Here is an 18,882-nt window from a genome sequence, read left to right on the forward strand (position 1 = left end):
ATCCCAGCTGCCTGCACATGATCCATATCCCCCTATTCCTTGCACTTCTATGTGCCGATCTAAAAACCTCTTAAAAACCACTATTGGATCTGTCTCCACCACTGCGGCAATGTGTTCCAGGTTCCCTGCATAAAACTTGCCTCGTACATCCTCATTAAACTTTTCCCTCTCACGTTATTACTCTACCATCTAGTGTTGGACAAGGTGCTGGCTCTCTATCCTATGTACGCCTCTCATCATTTTATATTCATCATTCAAGTCCTCCGACGTTCCAGAGAAAACAATCCAAATTTATCCAACTTCTCCCTGTAGCTGAAACCCTCTAATCCAGGCAACATTCTGGTAAACCTATTCTACACCCTCTCCAAAGTGTCCACAACGTTTTATCATGGGTGCAACCAGCACTGCATGCAAAGTTGGCCTAATCAAAGTCTTATAGAGTTGCAACATGACTTCCTGACTCTTATATTCAATGCCCCTATCAGTGAAGTCTAGCATAACATATGCCTTCTTTACCACCCTTTACTTGTGCTGCCACCTTCAGTGACCTGTGAACTTGGACCCCAAGGTCCCTCTGCACATCAATGCTGTTAACTCCCTACTTTCCCCTGACATTCCCCCTCCCGATGTGCAGCTCCTCACACTTGCTCGGGTTCAACTCTGAATGCATTCTCAATGAAGTGTCGACAGTTTTTACTCTGGCTGTTAAAGTACTTCTGAACATTGATGGCAATGAGCGGCAGATTCTCGTCTGTTTCTGGGACCATTTCCAAAACTGAGAATAGAGATCTCCAGCGATTGGTCTGGATAAATGGAAAGTTCAAGATTAGATTTGAACTTGATCTGATCATCCAGTTTGTGTCTCAAAGGACCACGGCAATGATGCAGTGTCCCTTATCTACTCTCAGTTTAAGCACACCTGTCGGAAACCAGTCAGAAGCAAAGGGGTCATACAAACTGTTTGGGTACCCCTCCAGCCATCAACTTGTTACTGCATTTGTTAGATTTCTCCCGACATTCAAGGGTTCATTTTCACATTTGGCAAACTTTCCCTCTTGTCAAGAAACAAAGTACAAAAATAAATAGTGCGGAAAAGCTTTGTCATTTCATTTTGATATCACGTGGTTATGCCAAACATATAACATCTCGCTCCCTCTCAATCTCTCTCTCTCTCTCTCTCTCTCTCTCTCTCTCTCTCTCTCTCTCTCTCTCTCTCTCTCTCTCTCTCTCTCTCTCTCTCTCTCTCTCTCTCTCTCTCTCTCTCTCTCTCTCTCTCTCTCTCTCTCTCCCGTCTCGTTCCTCTCCCTTCCTCTCCCCTCACTCTACCTCTCCCTCTCCCCCACTCTTTCTCTCTCTCTCTCTGTCCCTCTCTCTCTCTCCCCCTTCCTCTCCCTCATCTCTCTCTTGCTCTCTCTCTCCATATATTTTCCCCCCCTCTCTCTTCTCCCTCTGTCTCTCTCTCTCCTAATCTCCCTCTTCCTCCTCTCTTTCCCCCTCTCTCTTTCTCTCCTTCCAGAAGGCAAGAAGCTAACCATTTTTTCCTCAACTGTCGGTCTCTGTTAAATCTGCCTAATGAACACGAGCACCGTAAACAACTTGGTTACATTTTGCAGGAATGTGTGGTGAATATATAAACTAAAAATACCACACTGGGAAAGTTCAACATTGTTATGTTCGAGAACTGTGCTAGTGAATTGGCATGACAGAGCACATTACTAAACTATATGTCAACAGTCACGCATTTCAGGCCACAGATTTAATTACCTTCGTTAGAGAACTGCATGAAACCAAAATATAAAAACAAATCACACTGAGGTATTCAAATTGACAAAATTGTAAGAATAATTTGGGATACGAAGTATGACTGTGGCAGACCATAACACAACTTCAGCTAAAACGAATTTGACTAATATGTAAATACAAGGGTGGGACCCTTGTATACCCTTGACCCTTTGAACACAATCATTCAGAGTGGGACCTTAAGTGGCAGGTGCTCAATGGGGGGGGGGGGGGGGGGGGGGGGGGGGGGGGGGGGTATATGGGGTGAAGGCAGGAGAATTGGGTTAAGAGAGAAAGATAGCCATGATTGTATGGTGAAGTAGACTTAATGGGCTGAATGGCCTAATTCTGCTCCTATCACTTATGAACTTATGAAGAGGGTGTTGGCATCATCTCTTACAACCCCAACTTGACATTGTTCTCTGATGACCATATAGTTATTCACTGAGAAAGTCACTGCCATGTTATCCTTGACTCATGGCCACTGAAGTTGCATAATATAGCATGTCTTTGGAGCAGTAGGGACAGAGCTGGCAGTAGGGAGAGAGCTGGGATTACCAAACTCACCTTTCCATCATTGTGGGCGATAGGTGTGGGTCAATACATCACTAACCATCAAACTCAATCCTATACAATGGTCCCATGGGCCACTAGCGTCTAAAGCCCTTCTGGAATCCTTGGCCTAGAGATGACACCTGGACCTTTGTCCCTGAATCATAGAATGAGATGCACAGTGTAAAAGCATCTGCCTGCTGAGCTCCACTTTTGCAGTTCAGTTCCAGTGTGTTTCCAGTGTCCTGAATTGCAGAAGTGAAACACATCATGCAGATCCCATTATACTTCACTGTTAGCATCATCACCTGAGGACGTTGCTTTCAGGCCATGGCTGAAGAAAAGTGATAAAGGTCACCGTGTAAATGTAGCAGAATGTGCGCCTAACGCAGCACACATTGCTATGTTTCACCAGGCTGGCGACTGATAGTCAGGTTCTAGTCCTGACCCTACACTGAACACAGGTTTAATCCCTTTGCCCTGATAGTTAGGGCATGATTGTTGTGCTAGTTCACACTGCTGACTGAAGGGGGATTACCGTCACAAGTATGCACACTACACCACCTCGCCAACTGTATCTTTGATCTTTGTTGTTTGTTTGTGAATGTTAAATGTATGTTTTAGTATTCTTTAGCTTGTTTTATGTGGGGGGGGTGGGGGGGGGGGGGGGTGGGGGGAACTTTTTCCAATCTCTAACCTCGACCGGGATATGATTTTTTTCCATATCGTATCTCCGTCTGCACTACGACCTAACATCTAGGAGTTGGCGGCCTTTGCTGGAGACCGACTTCGAGAGGTCCACCGCGAGAGCCTGCGGACCTAACATCACAGAGCTCGCGGTCTATGGTTGGAGACCGACTTCAGGAGCTCCAAGCCGTGGGAGCTTTGATCGCCCCGACATGGGAGCTTCGAGCACCGCAACACAGGGGATTCGACGGCCAGTTGCGGGAGCTTCAAATGCCCGACTGCAGATGGTTCGACTGCCCCGACTGCAGGAGATAAAAGAGGAAGAAGATGGACTCTATAGCCTGCCATCACAGTGAGGAACATGGGGAATCCACTGTGGTGGGAGTTTATGTTAACCTTTATGTAGTTGTGTGCCTTGATGCTTTTTTTTTTTGTATGGCTGTATGGTAATTCGAATTTCACGGTACCTTAATTGGTACATGTGACAATAAACTAACGTTGAAACCTTGATGTCAGCTGGCAATGGGATTGCTATTGACTGGGAGAGCTTCCATGGTTAAGTAATTAACCACGTTGCAAGGTGAAATGAGGCCAGATATTGGCAAGATCTAGAAGTGCAGTGGCACAAGTATCGCCAAGCTCCCATCTGGAGATATTGAACATGTGATCCAAGGCCATTCAGCCCTTTTATCAAGACAGTTCATGGTAGTTCGTAGAAGACTTAGGAGGGAAATGAAGACTTTATTTCCAGCCAGTGTGTCATTGTAGTCTCAAATTCACTGCTGAGTGTATGGTAAAGGGAGAGACCTGTATGAAACAGTACTTGCACGTGGAGCTGAAGATATGGACCTACTTCTGGAAAGAGGGGGAAAGCAAGGGAATCATTGTTGAACTGACAGACCATCAGGCCTCCGTGTCTATTTAATACATTCTCCAGCTCTCCTGAGTTGCCAGACGCTTATAATCTGAGTGGCTGGTATTAATTACAGTTGTTATGGATGGTGGAGTGAAGGGCATTAGATTCTGGTTGTGCGCGCTATGCTCTGCATAATACGTTTTCTTTTAAAAGATGCTTCATTTAACATGGTCCACGTTAAGTTAAGGTTAAAATTGTTGCAGTACGATGGATAAAATTGGCCTCAACACTTACTATTTTGCTAGTCGGTCTGCTGTTTTTATTCTGAGGACTTTTACATGGTGACTTGCCAGAGAGGGAGTGGCTGGTGCCCGGAGCCCTCTGTCCTGGGTTGCTCTTTGAATAATCTCCATGGTTGCTGCTTCTCGACCTGCCTCGGGGGCATCGTGCTGCCTTTGATCGGCCTTCATTACTGCGGAACAAGCAAACCGAAACTCAATGACAAGCAGCAGAAACACAAAAAGACATATCCTCCCATTTTCCCCTTTCTCACTCTTCAAGGTCCAGCATGGTACAGTAGCCCTGGCTGCTGGTTGGGAAACTGGCATCAAGTGGCTCAACTTCTTATACCCTTCCTTTCCATGCTGTTGGGGAGGATTTCACAGTTGTGTCGATGATGGGTAAGGAAGTCACATTCCCTTGGGATGGTGCTGCTGTATTGCTGTGAGTATGAGGAGTGTAGTACTCAATATTCCTTTGATTCCAGTGGGTTCCAGGCAGCTGGACAGGGTACCAGAGAGAAGGGCCACATTTTAGTTCCTTCTTGCTTTAAGCAGATGGCCAATGGCCAGGAATATCTGGGAACCCACCCAAAGACTCGTCGGGTGCCTTAACCGGATGTGAGCTGGAGGTTGGACCCGAGGATCAAGGGTTGGTAGGAAGGTGGACCATCGCCTTCAGGTAGACTGCAGGAGGCACCCCAATGACACAAAGATGGCCGGTCTAGGACAGGAGAGGAGAGGGACATTGGCTCATGGGAACTGCTCCAGTACATCGAGCATGCGGGCCCAGCAGACTTTGGACTTTAGTGCTGGTACAAACTCGAGGCTTCAGAGTTTTATTTACCTCACCCATGTCATCCTAATCCCTACTCTAGAAGGCCACTCAGACGCCTGAACAGGAAATAACTCCCTCTTCATAAACTGAACATTCTAGCACATAGATCTGTATTTCCTCTCCTCGCAACTTGTTCGATAAATCACATAATGGCAATTCTTTGTTCTTCCACCAGTACAGTATTCATATCGCAGGAAGACTGAACTTTACTTAGATTAAATGTGCCAGAAATTAATCAATAGTTTAATATCCCCACATTGCAGGAGAGAAGCAGAGTGTACATGTACAGGCTGTGATAACGGCTGAGGCATGGAAGGCACTGTAAGGAGAGTGTGGGGAGCATGGATTTCAGGGAACATTGGTTTAAGTCTATGTCTTTGATACATTATTTTTCCTATGGTCCTTGATGATAATGACAAGTTATAAAATTGACAATACAGTCATAAACATTTGCTCAAAGTTAGTCCACCACTGATTTTCCAACACCCTTGGTTCCAGAGGCTTTCTGCATTACCCATTTGGCCGGCCCAAGGGAGGTCATAGCCTTCGAGAGGAGTGCAACATTACCGGAACGGTCAGCCCAGATACCGGCCCGCAAAGTCAGCCGTGGAAGTCGGCTGTGGGAATAGATCTTCCGGCTCCAGCCGGGCCAGAGTTCCACACCCGCCGATCGGCACGGAAGTCCCGATGAGATCGAGACCGGCCATCTTACCCGGTCGAGACGCCACATTTTCGGGGGAATTCCAGGGGTGGAGAGGAGGAGGGGGGGGGGGGGGGGGGGGGGGATATCAAGTGTCTTGGGATTTTGTCGAGATTGATTGAAGGCGATGTCGGACTATCAGATGTGGCAAAATCAGTGGTGGACCTGTAGCTATGAAGTTATAAACCATTCAAAGACTACTGTAACTGTTTTTCTAAAGAACATATTGGCATTTCTTATCAATGTGCAGTTAACTGGTTTCAACAGCAGGGTGCAGGTGAAGAAGGTCTATATTTACTCAACTGAAAAGTAACTTAACTGTAAATACATAATTCTATTTAAGCTGGCTTCACATGTAAAGACCCACTGAAGCGAAACACAACTGTTAATGTAACCCCATTATAATTGACATTTTATTTGACAGGGTGACCCCCACAAGCTAAAATTCTGAATTGGGACAAGGTCAACTCTGACGGTATTAGACAAGAACTTGCTAAAGTTGATTGGAGCAGGTTGTTTGCAGGCAAATTAATGTCTGGAATGTGAGATAGTTTTGAAAGTGTGCTGGCAAGAGTTCAGGGCATTTATGTGCCTGTTAGAGTGAAGGGCGAGGCAAATGGGAGTAAAGACGTTTGGATGATGAGAGAAATTGGGGCTCTGGTTAGGACAAAGAGGGAGGCATGGGACAGGTATAGGCAGCTGGGACCAAGTGTATTCCCGGAGGACTGAGGAGCATGCTTTTCAAGGAAATTAGGAGGCTAAATGGGGGGTAGTCTGAAGAAGGGTCCTGAACTGAAACATCACCTCTCCATATTCTCCAGGGATGCTGCCCCATTGAGTTACTCCAGTATTTTGTGCCTTTCCCAGGAGATAGCTCTGGCAGATGATATCGAGAAAAATCCAGAGAGATTTTATAGGGAAATTAAGGGGAAAAGGGTAATTGGGGAGAGAAAATGGCCCCTCATAAACCAAAGTGATCATTTTTGTGTTAGAGCCGCAGGCAATGAACAAGGTTCCTCACTGTCGTCTGCTTTAACCATATAGAAAGATTTGGGGCAGTTAGTGTATTCTATTCAGACCTTCTCATTGGGGGATTTCTGAAGGGCACGCCACAGCTGAAGCACACTTCCTCCATTGCCAGTTAAATCTAACATCTCTCTGTCAGATATACTCCATCCACCCAACGATCAAGATTGATTTTCATATCAACAAGCAATGCAGACTCACCATCTTTTACTGGATTACCTTCCTGCATATAAAGATTGAAAAGGGTTATCATTATGCTGCTTTGCGGTAATGTCTCTCCACTAATAGTATCTCTGGAGCATTTGAGCTTAGCTAATGATATGCTCCACAGTGCGTCTTCCCCAGTGGTTGAATAATAGGAGATGGGAGGTGGTCGTGGCATACCCAAGGGCATTGGACATGATAGTGCAAAGCATTCCCCACACCTGGGCTCCACGTTCACAAGTTCACAAGTGATGTGTAGAATTAGGTCATTCGGCCCACTGCTTCCACTCCACCATTCAATCATGGCTTATCTCTGCCTCCTAATCCCATCTTCCTGCCTTCTCCCCATAACCCTTGACACCCGTTCTACTCAAAAATGTGTCTATCTCTACCTTAAAAATATCCACTGACTTGGCCTCCACAGCTCTCTGTGATGATGAATTCCACAGATTAACTACCCTCTGATGAAAGAAGATTCTCCTCACCTCCTCTAGTCCTAGACTCTCCCACCAGTGGAAACATCCTTTCCACATCCACCCTATCTCTGCCTTTCACTATTCTGTAAGTTTCATTGAGGTTCCCCCCCCTCAACATTCTAAACTCCAACGAGTAGAGGCCCAGTGCTGTCAAACGCTCATCATATGCTAACCCACTCATTGCCGGGATCATTCTTGTAAACCTCCTCTGGACCCCGTCCAAAACCAGCACATTCTTCCTCAGATATGGGGCCCAAAGGTTCAGGGAAACATGATGGTTCAGACATGCTGTGATCAGCTGCAATGGCTACAGGCCCCATTCCTGGTGGGATACTCTGGTTGGCAGAGTCTAGAGATCGGTGACCTTTACCCTGATTGAGACTCTTGTCCACTCGTCTCTGAGGCTCATTCAAGGCTCAGGAGGCAGTGGGGCCTAGAACCGTCAGATCCTCCCTGCGCATGTCTCTGAGCAGTGAACCTTGCAGTAAGGACAAGCCAAAAGCAGACCAAAATTTAAAAACCTTCCTCTGCTCCGTGATTCATGTTCTGTGCATGCTTTATAGCGCACCATGTCTCAGTGTGGCAACAAGGAACAGGAACGGTAGCTTATCCTAAACTCACCACGTAAACCCTCCATCTACAATTTGAAATGTGTTCAATAATTGCAGTGAAACTTTGACTGGCTCCTCCGGTTGGATTGTGTGTGTTTCGGACAATAAAATGATTCTTTCCACTAACAGTTTTCTAATTCCAAACTAGCTGTCACCTTAAGACACTGAATGCTGGAGTAACTCAGTCTGAAGAAGGGTCTCAACCCAAAACATCACCCATTCCTTCTCTCCAGAGATGCCGCCTGGCCCGCTGAGTTACTCCAGCATTTTGTGTCTATCTTTGGTGTAAACCATCATCTGCAGTTCCTTCCTACACCTTTAGACGCTGATAATCTGTGTCCATTGATGCCAGATCTCTAGCCACGAAAGGACGAAATGGGGAACTAAGGGACAATTGTAGTTTTCTTGAGACACAGCCATTAATGATGAATTATCCAATGGTCACTTCAATGGGCAGTTCTCCAGGTACAGTTCACTATCTCCAATAATGTAATAGTAATAATCATCCAGAGACATATGGACCAATTCAAACCTGATTTCATCAATAATAATATCTCTCATAAGTGGTATACTTACCTCCTGTGAAATGCCGACTTTTTGTAAGAAATCACATGTACAAAGTCAACATAAATTCAGAATTGAACTAAAAGAGAATTGTCCTTCAACAAAACCTAGTAGCAGATATTTATCCACTGTGTATTGTAGCAGCATTAATATTAAATTAAACAATGGAAGCACAACTTAATTTATGTAATGTACAGTGAATCATAAGTATCACGTTCTATTATGCATTTTCACAATATAATTTTTCTGAGTGTACAGAGTAAGATTTTCTTTGGGATGACAGTTACTGCTGTGACGTGGGTGAGGCTGAGAAAATCTGACATGTTGCCAATGACTCGTTCCAGTTGTAACTGATGCTCCATAGAAAGCACCCGATCCAGATGCATCACAGCTTGGTGTGACAACTTCTCTGCCCCAAACCACTAGAAATTGCATGAAACTGTGAACGCAGCATTGTATATCACCAAAACCAACATTTCCTTTTCTCCACTCTTCCATCTTCCAATGGCCTGAGAGCATGTACCACCAGATTCAAGAATAGCTTCTTCCCCACTGTTCAATAGACCTCTTATACACTAAGGATAAACTCCTGATCTTCCAGTCTACCTCGTTGCAGCACTTCCACTTTTCTATCTGTACTTTCTCTGCAACTATAACACTAAATTCTGCACTTTTGTTTTCATTTTTGCTTGATATATTCAGGTGTAGTAATGTTTGTTGGAATACCACTGTATTTTTCACTGTATGTTGGTGCACATTAAAATAATAAACCAGGCCCAATATCAAATATTAACTGAGGATTTATGAATGAATGAATGAATGAATGATTGAATGTATGATTGAATGAATGATATCTTTATGAGGGTTTATGAGGAAATTCAATGAAAAGACACGATTATAAACCTCTGTAATCTTGCCCCTTTCACAATTGGAAATGCTGAGTTATGCCAGTGCACTGAGTCGCCTGGTTTGCTACTAGTTTAACCCAACTCATCTGCATTAGCCTGGGTAAATGCATGATAGTGGCACCACTGCACGGTCAGGTTCTTTCTATGGCCAGTATCTAACCCATGGGCCAGTGGATAGCAATCAAGAATAGATTCCTCATGATCCCTGGACATTCTAAGCATTTTGCTCAAAATATTTTTGAGGCATAGACATGACTGTTAAGTCAGAAATGTGACAAATGATTTGCATGTAGTGTAGTTCCACCAGGAGCTAGGTGTGCAAGTGCAAATCAACTCTATTTTAGTGATGTGTAGGAAGGAACTGCAGATGCTGGTTTACACAGAAGATAGGCACAAAAAGCTGGAGAAACTCAGCGGAATCTCTGGAGAGAAGGAATGGGTGACATTTCAGTTCGAGACATAGAAACATAGAAAATAGGTGCAGGAGTGGGCCATTCGGCCCTTCGAGCCTGCACCGCCATTCAATATGATCATGACTGATCATCCAACTCAGTATCCTGTACCTGCTTTCTCTCCATACCCCCTGATCCCTTTAGCCACAAGGGCCACATCTAACTCCCTCTTAAATATAGCCAATGAACTGGCCTCAACTACCCTCTGTGGCAGAGAATTCCAGAGATTCACCACTGTCTGTGTGAAAAATGTTTTTCTCATGTCAGTCCTAAAGGATTTCCCCCTTTATCCTTAAACTGTGACCCCTTGTCCTGGACTTCCCCAACATCGGGAACAATCTTCCTGCATCTAGCCTGTCCAACCCCTTAAGAATAGACCCTTTGGTTGGAGGGGATGCCGTCCAATTGGGTTTGGCTGCCCATCCTCCAGCTGTCTGGCTTTTCACTTCTTTCTTTTATTTTTAGTGTTAAAAAGTGTTTTGTTTGGAGGTCTATTCTTTTTTTATGTGGGGGTGGGGGAGAAGGGGGAAACTGCTCTTCCTGGTCCCTACCCGGCCTACCAATGGATCTGGAGTGGCGTTTCCTGAGGGGACAGGCAAGAACCACGGCTTCGGCGGCGACACAGTGCTGGAGCGCTATCGCGGAGAGGGCGATACCTTGCCCGGGTCGCCGCGCTTGAACTCTGGAATGCTGAGACCGCAGGTGAACATAGCGGAGCTGCGGGACTGTGGAGCGGCCAGCCACGGGCGGCGGCGCTGAACTTTGACATCGGGAGCCTGGGATCTCTCGGCGAGATCACCAGCGGTGGAGCTTCATCCATCCACCCAGTCGGCTTCGGAAGCCGCGGTCTCCGGTAAGGAAGCGGCCGTTCCAGGTATCCCAAGCCGTTGAGAGGGTTCTCCCGACACCGGAGTACCATCAGCCGGCGAGAGGGCCTGAAACATCGGGCCGCCGTAGCGCCGACTGCAGAGGCCTCTATAGGCCCGACTATGGGTGGACAAGCGGATGGGGACTGGACTTTGTGCCTTCCCTCACAGTGGGAGCCATTGTGGGGGGGATGTTTTTTATGTTTATTGTTAAATTCTTTAATGTTGAGTCTGATCTTTATCTGTGTGCTGCATGGCAAGTCAAATTTCACTACACCAATTGGTGTACGTGACAATAAATGTCCTTTGTACCTTTGTTCTTCAGACTTGAATGTTAATCGAGGAATAAACTTTTGGCCAGCAACAGTTTTAATAAAATCACTAGCAACAGAAAATCTTCCCAACCTGCAAAGCCACGTTAGGTTTTGTTTAATGAAGGAGACACTCGGCCACCATGAGGCTCCCTCCCCTCTCACCAGTTGCCACTTCTTCCTGTTGGCCATCGTTTGACTGCTCTCCCCTCAGCCGCTGCCTCCTCCTCCTTCTCCCGTTGCTCAGTCCACTCGACCTCTCCCCCCCCCCCCCCCACCACCGCCGCCTCCTCCTCCTTCTACCACAAAATCATTGCAATATTCCACCTTGGACAAAGTAATGGCGGACAGGAAGAAGTGGCAGCTGGTGAGTTGGGAGGGAGCCCCAGGGTGACCGAGCATGTCCTGTCATTGGCAGCGGCCTGAAGAAAGCACTGACGGCCAGGGAGCTACAATGTGAGCTGCAACTACAGCTGCATCAACCTGGCCTTGGTGTTGCTGGTGATGAGAGCCTGCCGGAGCACACAGCGGCATCACTGATTAGTTTAAATATGGAACGACACAACATGCTGGAGTAACTCAGCAGACTGAATCAGTCTGATGAAGGGTCCCAACGTCACCGATACATGTTCTCCAGAGATGCTGCCTGACCCGCTGAGTTACTCCAGCACCTTGTGTCCTTTTGTATATTAACCATCATCTGCAGTTCTTTGTTTCAACGGCATACAATGATATTACCTCACTCTGTTATAGTGGATAATCGGCAATAACGGATACCATTGCCTCCCCCATCCCATGGTCCGGTATAACGAGGGTTTATTGTACCTCAAATGTGGCCTCACCAATGTCTTGTAAAACTGTAACATAATGGTCTTCACACAGGGCATCTAAGTTTTCTGTTTCTTTCTGTCATCAAAGGCCATTCAGCTCATCAACTCCATGTCAGCTCACAATGTAATCCCATTCTCCCAATATTCTTCCCAGAGTTGCTGCCTTACAGCGAATGCAGATCAGGGTTCGATCCCGACTACTGGTGCTGTCTGTACGGCGTTTGTACATTCTCTCTGTGGCCTGCATGGGTTTTCTCAGAAATCTTTGGCATCCTCCCACACCAAAAACATACAGATATGTAGGTTAATTGGCTTAGTAAATGTAAAAATTGTGTAGGATAGTGTTACTATGTGAGGATCGCTGGTCGGCATGGACCCGGTGGGCTGAAGGGCCTGTTTCCGCGTTGTATCTCTAAACTAAAATAAACTTATATTTCTGTCAACTCCCCCAAGTTGACACTGGTGTCTGAATCTTTGCTTCTTGACCTTCTCACACATTCTGTCCAGTATAGGGGCACGAGTTTCTAAAGTGCTTGAAGCTTTCTAATGAAAGCCCTTTAGAGTTGGTGGCAGGTAAGGATTTAATGTGATCTTCTCACAGCGCATTGATTCAAGCACTAGAGACCTGAGCAAGGAATAGTGGTAGCATTAGATTATATTGTTGAGCTTAAAATGATATTAATGGTAGTTTACAGCTTGCACACTGAGATAAAAATCGACAAGTTGTACACTTCAGTAAGCTTTTGTAGCTTAGCTTTCTCAACAAGCACTTAAAGATGACATTACGATGTACCGACTGGCTTGGAATGGCCATGGGGCTAGGGCTGTCAGTAATAGCTCCTGGTCCCACGAGTGTGATGTATCTGGGCATATGAGCAAGGAAAGAAGATTTACCTGCTGGAGCAGCTGGAGGTCCTGGCGGCTGAAACATGTGACGTGGGACGTCTGCATCGGTGGCCTTTGTGAGAAGTTGGTACAGCCCGAGACCTTGACAACAAGATGAAAGTCAGTGTCTCACTGTGTTGGATCATACAGACCATTCCATCGAACACACACTTCAATGAATCCCCCTTGAATCCAATGAACTGGACAATTTTTAAACATTTACACTACATCTCAATACAGGTGACAATAATCATGTGACCACAGGAAATCGCAGTGAATTGTGGGCACAGCCCAGACCACCGCACAAACCGACCTCCCTTCCATTGACTCCATTTACACCTCATGCTGCCTCGGCAAGGCCAGCAGCATAATCAAGGATGAGTCGCACCCTGGCCACTCCCTCCTCTCCCCTCTCCCATCGGGCAAATGGTACAGAAGTGTGAAAACGCACACCTCCACGTTCAGGGACTGTTTCTTCCCAGCTGTTATCAGGCAACTGAATCATCCTACCACAACCAGAGAGCAGTGCTGAACTACTATCTACCTCTTTGGTGACTCTGGGACTATCTTTGATCAGATTTCACTGGACTTTATCTTGCACTAAACGTTATTCACATTATTCTGTATCTGTACAATGTGGACTGTTCGATTGTAATCATATATTGTCTTTCCAGTGACTGGTTAACAAAAGTACTTCACTGTACCTCGGTACACGTGACAATAAACTAAACTAAACTAAATTAATAAACACAAAACCTAAACCTAAATGGTATTTTGTGACAAGAAAATGACATAAAGTGCGGGCAGTAGATGGATTTGGTGGAGAATATTTGGTGTCAGTTGGGGGCCGAAAGGAAATGTATAACATGCAGTATGTGTAATTCTCTGTAAGTGTATTCTGCGTCAGTGCATCCGGTTTAATGCAAGGTTGATATTTGTGGCGTTACGAGTTTAATGATGTGTTAGGATAAGTGGAAGACAGGATGCAAGTGTTGAGCATTTGTTAGAGTTAGTCTTCTGTAGTTTCCTTTATTGAGTAGATGCTGGTAGCATAAATGGTGAGAGCAGGTATTAAGGGGGGGGTGATTCTGGGATGCTGCAACCATCTGTGGAGCCTTCCCAAGGTGTCATGGGCCTAACTCAATGGAACACCAATGAAGGGTGGTTGGACAAAGGCCCGAAATGGAAGAAAATGGTGCGAGTCAGATAGGTTGAAGTACAGATAGGTTGAAGCACATTGAGTAGCCAGGGGAAGGTATGTAGGTGGAGGGGGGAGGGGAGAAATCTGGAGAGGGGTGAAGAAAGGAGGATATGTGGGCGGGAGGGATTGTTAAAGGTCACCGAAAATTGGAGAATACATGGGTCAGGGCTTCTCAGAGGGACCGGCCCCATGTGGCCACAAGGTATCACCAATTCATATTCTCCAGAGATGCTGCTGACCTGCTGAGTTATTGCAACACTTTGTGTCCTTTTGTGTATTAACTAGCATCTGCATTTCATTGTTTCTATACTCTGCTTGGATATGGGCCAATCACAGGCAGGTGGAATGTGTAGATGGGGTACCTTGGTCGGCATTGGCATGTTGGGCCGAAGGGTCTGTTTCGATGCTGTACGATTCAATCATGACCTTCCCATCATGTGGAGACTAGCTATCGATTAATCTTTGTTTTTGGGTTGTTGATTGATAGATTTATACAGCATGGTGAACCTGTTTGGCCCAACCTGTTTGTGTCGACCAAATAGCCTACCTGAGATAGTTCCATCTGCCTGCGTTTGGGGCCATATCCCTCTGAACTTATTTTATCTGTCATGTACCTGTCCATAAAAACCATTGTAATAGTACCCAACACTTACCACATCCTCTGGCAGTTCATTCCACATGCCCTACACATTCCGTGCGAATAAGTTGACCCTCAGGTCCCATTTACATTTCCCCTCACATCTTACATCTACGCTACCTAGCTTTAGACTGCTCTACTGGGGAAACAATAGTGATCATTCACCTTATCTATGATCCTCATGATTTTATAAACCTCAATAAGGTCATCCCTCAGCCTCCAACACTCCAGCTGAAAAAAAGAAGTCGCCTATCCAGCCTCTCCTTAAAGCCCAAAGCGCCCCAAGATCAGTCGCCTAATCCTTCCTCTCCAGTAGATTTTAAAGCCCAAAGCGCCCCAGTTCTGGTGATTTAAAAGATAATGTATGGATTGTTCTTTAAACCAATCTTAAGATAAAAAAATGCTAAGTGACGTATGTAGGTGTATTGTCTCTAGTGTGTGGTCAAAGGGCCTGTGCTAACATGCGGGGATCGCTGGTCGGTGTGTACTCGGTGGGTCAAAGGGCCTGTTTCAACGCTGTATCTCTAAACTAAGCTAAACTTTCATCAAAACAAAATTAACATATGGTGTTAATAGTGATAAGAAATGGATTCAGATGGGCCAATTGGTGAATAATGTGCAGAAACAAAGTACAAAATGCTGACATGTGTAGGAAGGAACTGCAGATGCTGGTTTAAACTACACAAAATGCCGGAGTAACTCAGTGGGACAGGCAGCATCGCTGGATAGAAGGAATGGGTGACGTTTCGGGTCAAGACCTTTCTTCAGAGGAAGGGTCTCGACGCAAATATCACCCCTTCCTTCTATCCAGAGATGCTGCCTGTCCATGCATCATAACATTGTAACTGCACAGCCTGTCATTATGCACTGGGCATCAGAGTAGGGAGGCCACATTGTCATGGACATGGACAATGTTGTTCCTGTACATCACAGGACATTGAGCAGAGATCAATAGGAAATGTACCGAGGACAAACACTCATGAAACAAGACATGACATCTTGTCCATCTTGTCAGAGGATGTGGCCTGTGTTTGAATGGTGGGAATTCAAAACCAATATTTTGATGCAGAAAAGCTTGTTTTATAAAAGAAACTCCCTAGTGGGACAACAGAAGCAGTTAGTATCGACTCATTCTGATGCAGATCCCTTTCCGAAAATGACATTGTAAGATGGAGTATATGAAACATGACATGTGGTAAAATGTTTGTGGGGAAAGAGTGACCTTGGACTCTGTAGAAGCCTGAGGGTTTTTTACTTCCATCTTGACTGGTTATGCTGAGGACTAAATAAAGATGATTGTTTGCTGTGATGAATCAACATGTCCATTAGAGTTGCTTCACGTGGCCATCAAGGTAATTAAATGTGAAGCATTATTGCCTTAAAAATTCTACTTTACTCGGCAATGTGTAGTTAGGGAGCCAATGCATTATTATTGGGTACAAACCCTCTTCAGAGAGCTTCCAGTGTGTATTTTGAGACGAAGAGCGCTGCTTCTTCATTTGTGGTTAATGGTTTCAGCCCAGGAGATGGTACATAAATGCTCACGCCTTCAGTCTGACTTTTGAAATGTGCAAAATATAACGTGCCAAAGCTTCAGGATATGCAATGGGTGTGTTCATGAACCCTTCAACATCTCTATCGATAGTCTTGATGCATGTTAAATGCCCAGTGCTATTCCAATGCAGATGGATAGAGTACGTTTCGAGAGATATGGGCCGAATGCCAGTTGGTTGGACTAGTGTAGATGGGACATGTTGGGCAGTGTGGGCAGGAGGGCCTCTTTTCCACACTGTATGGCTCAATGACTTTCCATGACTCTATATGTCCGGGTGGCGCATAATTCTAAGACCATCGTCTGTGGTTACTCAAGCCAATAAAGTCTCAGAACTTAAATATAAAATAATTCATTACAAAGAATTCTGCAAATTTAATCTTTGTTGATAAAATGTCATTTAAATCTTGGAATATTACCAGATGCAGCAAATCCAGCATCAGTAATCAAATATTCCAGCAACATGCTCTGGCTGCAAGCCCTTCTGTTATCAAGATGGATTTCTCCTTTTAGACAATCAGGCACTCATGCATTCTTGCCCCAAAATGCATAAAAATGCATTAAGTAACCAGCACACTTTATAGCTTGACTTCACCGCTCATTGCCAAATAAATGGCTAATGATGAATATTAGCAATTTCTGCAAGGAACTGCAAATTCTGAAGAATATTAGCAAATTCTGAAGAAGGGTCTCGATCTAAAACATCACATGGTCCTTCTCTCCAGAGATGCTGCCTGACCCGCTGACTTACTCCAGCATTTTGTGTCTATCTTCGGTTTAGACCAGCATCTGCAGTACCTTCCTGTACATTAGCAATTTGAATGCAGGATTGGGCAAAGTCATTATCAATACTCAAGATGGCACTGGCCCCAATAAAAGTCTAGAGCAAGTAATTGCGCCTCTTTGAAAGGGACAACAATCTTAACGTTTTAACTAGACAAGCCAGAAGAAGGGTCTTGACCCGAAATGTCACCCATTCCTTTTCTCCAGAGATATTGCCTGTCCCGCTGAGTTACTCTAGAATTTTGTGTCTAAGCCAGAAACAATGGCAAGAAACATATTTTGGTGCAACTGATTGATTTTAGTTTGGTGTGGTGATTAATGAGCTAGGAAGAAAAGTATCCTTTATTGTCATTCAAACTTTTAGTTTGAACGAAATTGCATACCTTGCAGTCATAACAGAGAATAAAATAACAGAACACACAATGAACACAGTTTAACATCCACCACAGTGAGTCTACCAGGCACCTCCTCACTGTGATGGAAGGCAAAAGTCTTAAAGTCCTTATCTCTTCCTTCCTTGTTCTCTCTCTGTGTTGAGGCGATCCAGGCTTTCGATGTTGGGCCCCCCCCCCCCGCCGGGTGATGGTAAGTCCCGCGGCCGAATCCGAGCTCCGCGAACGGGCCGGTTCAAACTCCACGGCCTGGGGCGGACGAAGCTGCCACCCTCCAGTCCAGTGAACGAAGCTGTTGTTGCGGGAGCTCCGGAGAATCGGTCACCAACCTGTGACCTGCGAGCTCCCGATGTTGTCGTCCACTGGGCCCGCGGCCGAAGCCTCCGAGGCTCCGAAGTCGGGCTGCAGCTGCAGCACCACCACAGCCCCGAAGTCGGCCAGCTTCACGATGGTGAGTCCTGGCTCTGCCCCCAGAGCCTCGAGGTCGGCCCCAGTTGGAGGCCGCCAGCTCCGTGATTAGGCCTCAGCGCAGATGGAGACGGAGACGGAGATACGACAAAGAAAAAGTTGCATCCCCCTGAAGGAAGAGACTAAAACAAGTTTCCCCCGCCCCCCACACATACACAACTAAAAATAAACTAAAACATACGTCCAACAAGACAAAAGAAAACAAAAAAAAAGAGAAAAAGACAGAAGGACTGCAGGCGAGCCGCTGCTGCTTGGGCAGCGCCGCCACTAGGAAGATGGATGTTCCCCGTTGGATTGAAACCCTGTCGTGGTTGGGGAGCTTGTGTGTCTTAGTGACCCCGAGAGCAACGCCAGCGGGAGATTCGTCTCCTGTTAGGGTCTCCCATGCTGGACAGGTCGAAGGGTAGAGGCAAGACGAAGAGCGATCCACTGGTCCTCCAGGTTGGAGGTTGAGCACAGGGCTAACAACCCTGTCTCGTAAAACAAATATGTTACGGAAACAGCAAATGAAGGAATCAACAAGGAGGACCTTCGTTACTGCCCTACATTCCAGGAGGCATAATAGGCAGTAAGTAAGTAAAGCCCCTGTTCCACTTACGTGTCCTTGGCATGCTAATTGAGGCGCGACAGTCCCGCAAAGGTCAGGCGCGACTTCATGCACCCGCACAGCCGTCTGTAGCGCATGACGTCATTTCTTCAGTCTGAAAGAAGGGTCTTGACCCGAAACGTCATCCATTCCTTCTCTCCATAGATGCTGTCGGTCCCGCTGAGTTACTCCTGCATTTTGTGTCTATCTTCAATTTTCTTGGCCCCGCTCTGGGAGTAGAAGTGGGGGCAAATCCGGTTCCGCAACGGCCGTGAGCCCCAGGCCGAGCTCGGCGATCGTTTGCCTGCTTCTGCTGCTGTTGGACGTGAGACGTTGCGTCGTGCCAGGGTCTTGGGCCTGTCCCACTTTGGCCGTCAGTCATGCGACAGGCCGGTGGCACACGAAGATTTTGGTCGCTACAAAATTTCGGAGCGCCGCGC

General features: G+C 46.0%; 1 protein-coding gene across 1 annotated transcript in view; it reads right to left on the minus strand.

Annotated features, from left to right (window-relative positions):
• The window catches only part of srrm4 (serine/arginine repetitive matrix 4), a 420,499-nt gene that overhangs the window by 46,401 nt on the left and 355,216 nt on the right, over window positions 1–18,882 (minus strand). The window contains exons 7-8 of the mRNA XM_055655573.1: window positions 12,833–12,925; window positions 4,169–4,346 (exon numbers count right to left, since the gene is read on the minus strand). Of these exons, the coding sequence (XP_055511548.1) occupies window positions 4,169–4,346; window positions 12,833–12,925 (271 nt within the window). The remainder of the gene's footprint in view (window positions 1–4,168; window positions 4,347–12,832; window positions 12,926–18,882) is intronic.

This window comes from Leucoraja erinacea, chromosome 25 (assembly GCF_028641065.1).
Source record: "Leucoraja erinacea ecotype New England chromosome 25, Leri_hhj_1, whole genome shotgun sequence".
Taxonomy (NCBI): domain Eukaryota; kingdom Metazoa; phylum Chordata; class Chondrichthyes; order Rajiformes; family Rajidae; genus Leucoraja; species Leucoraja erinaceus.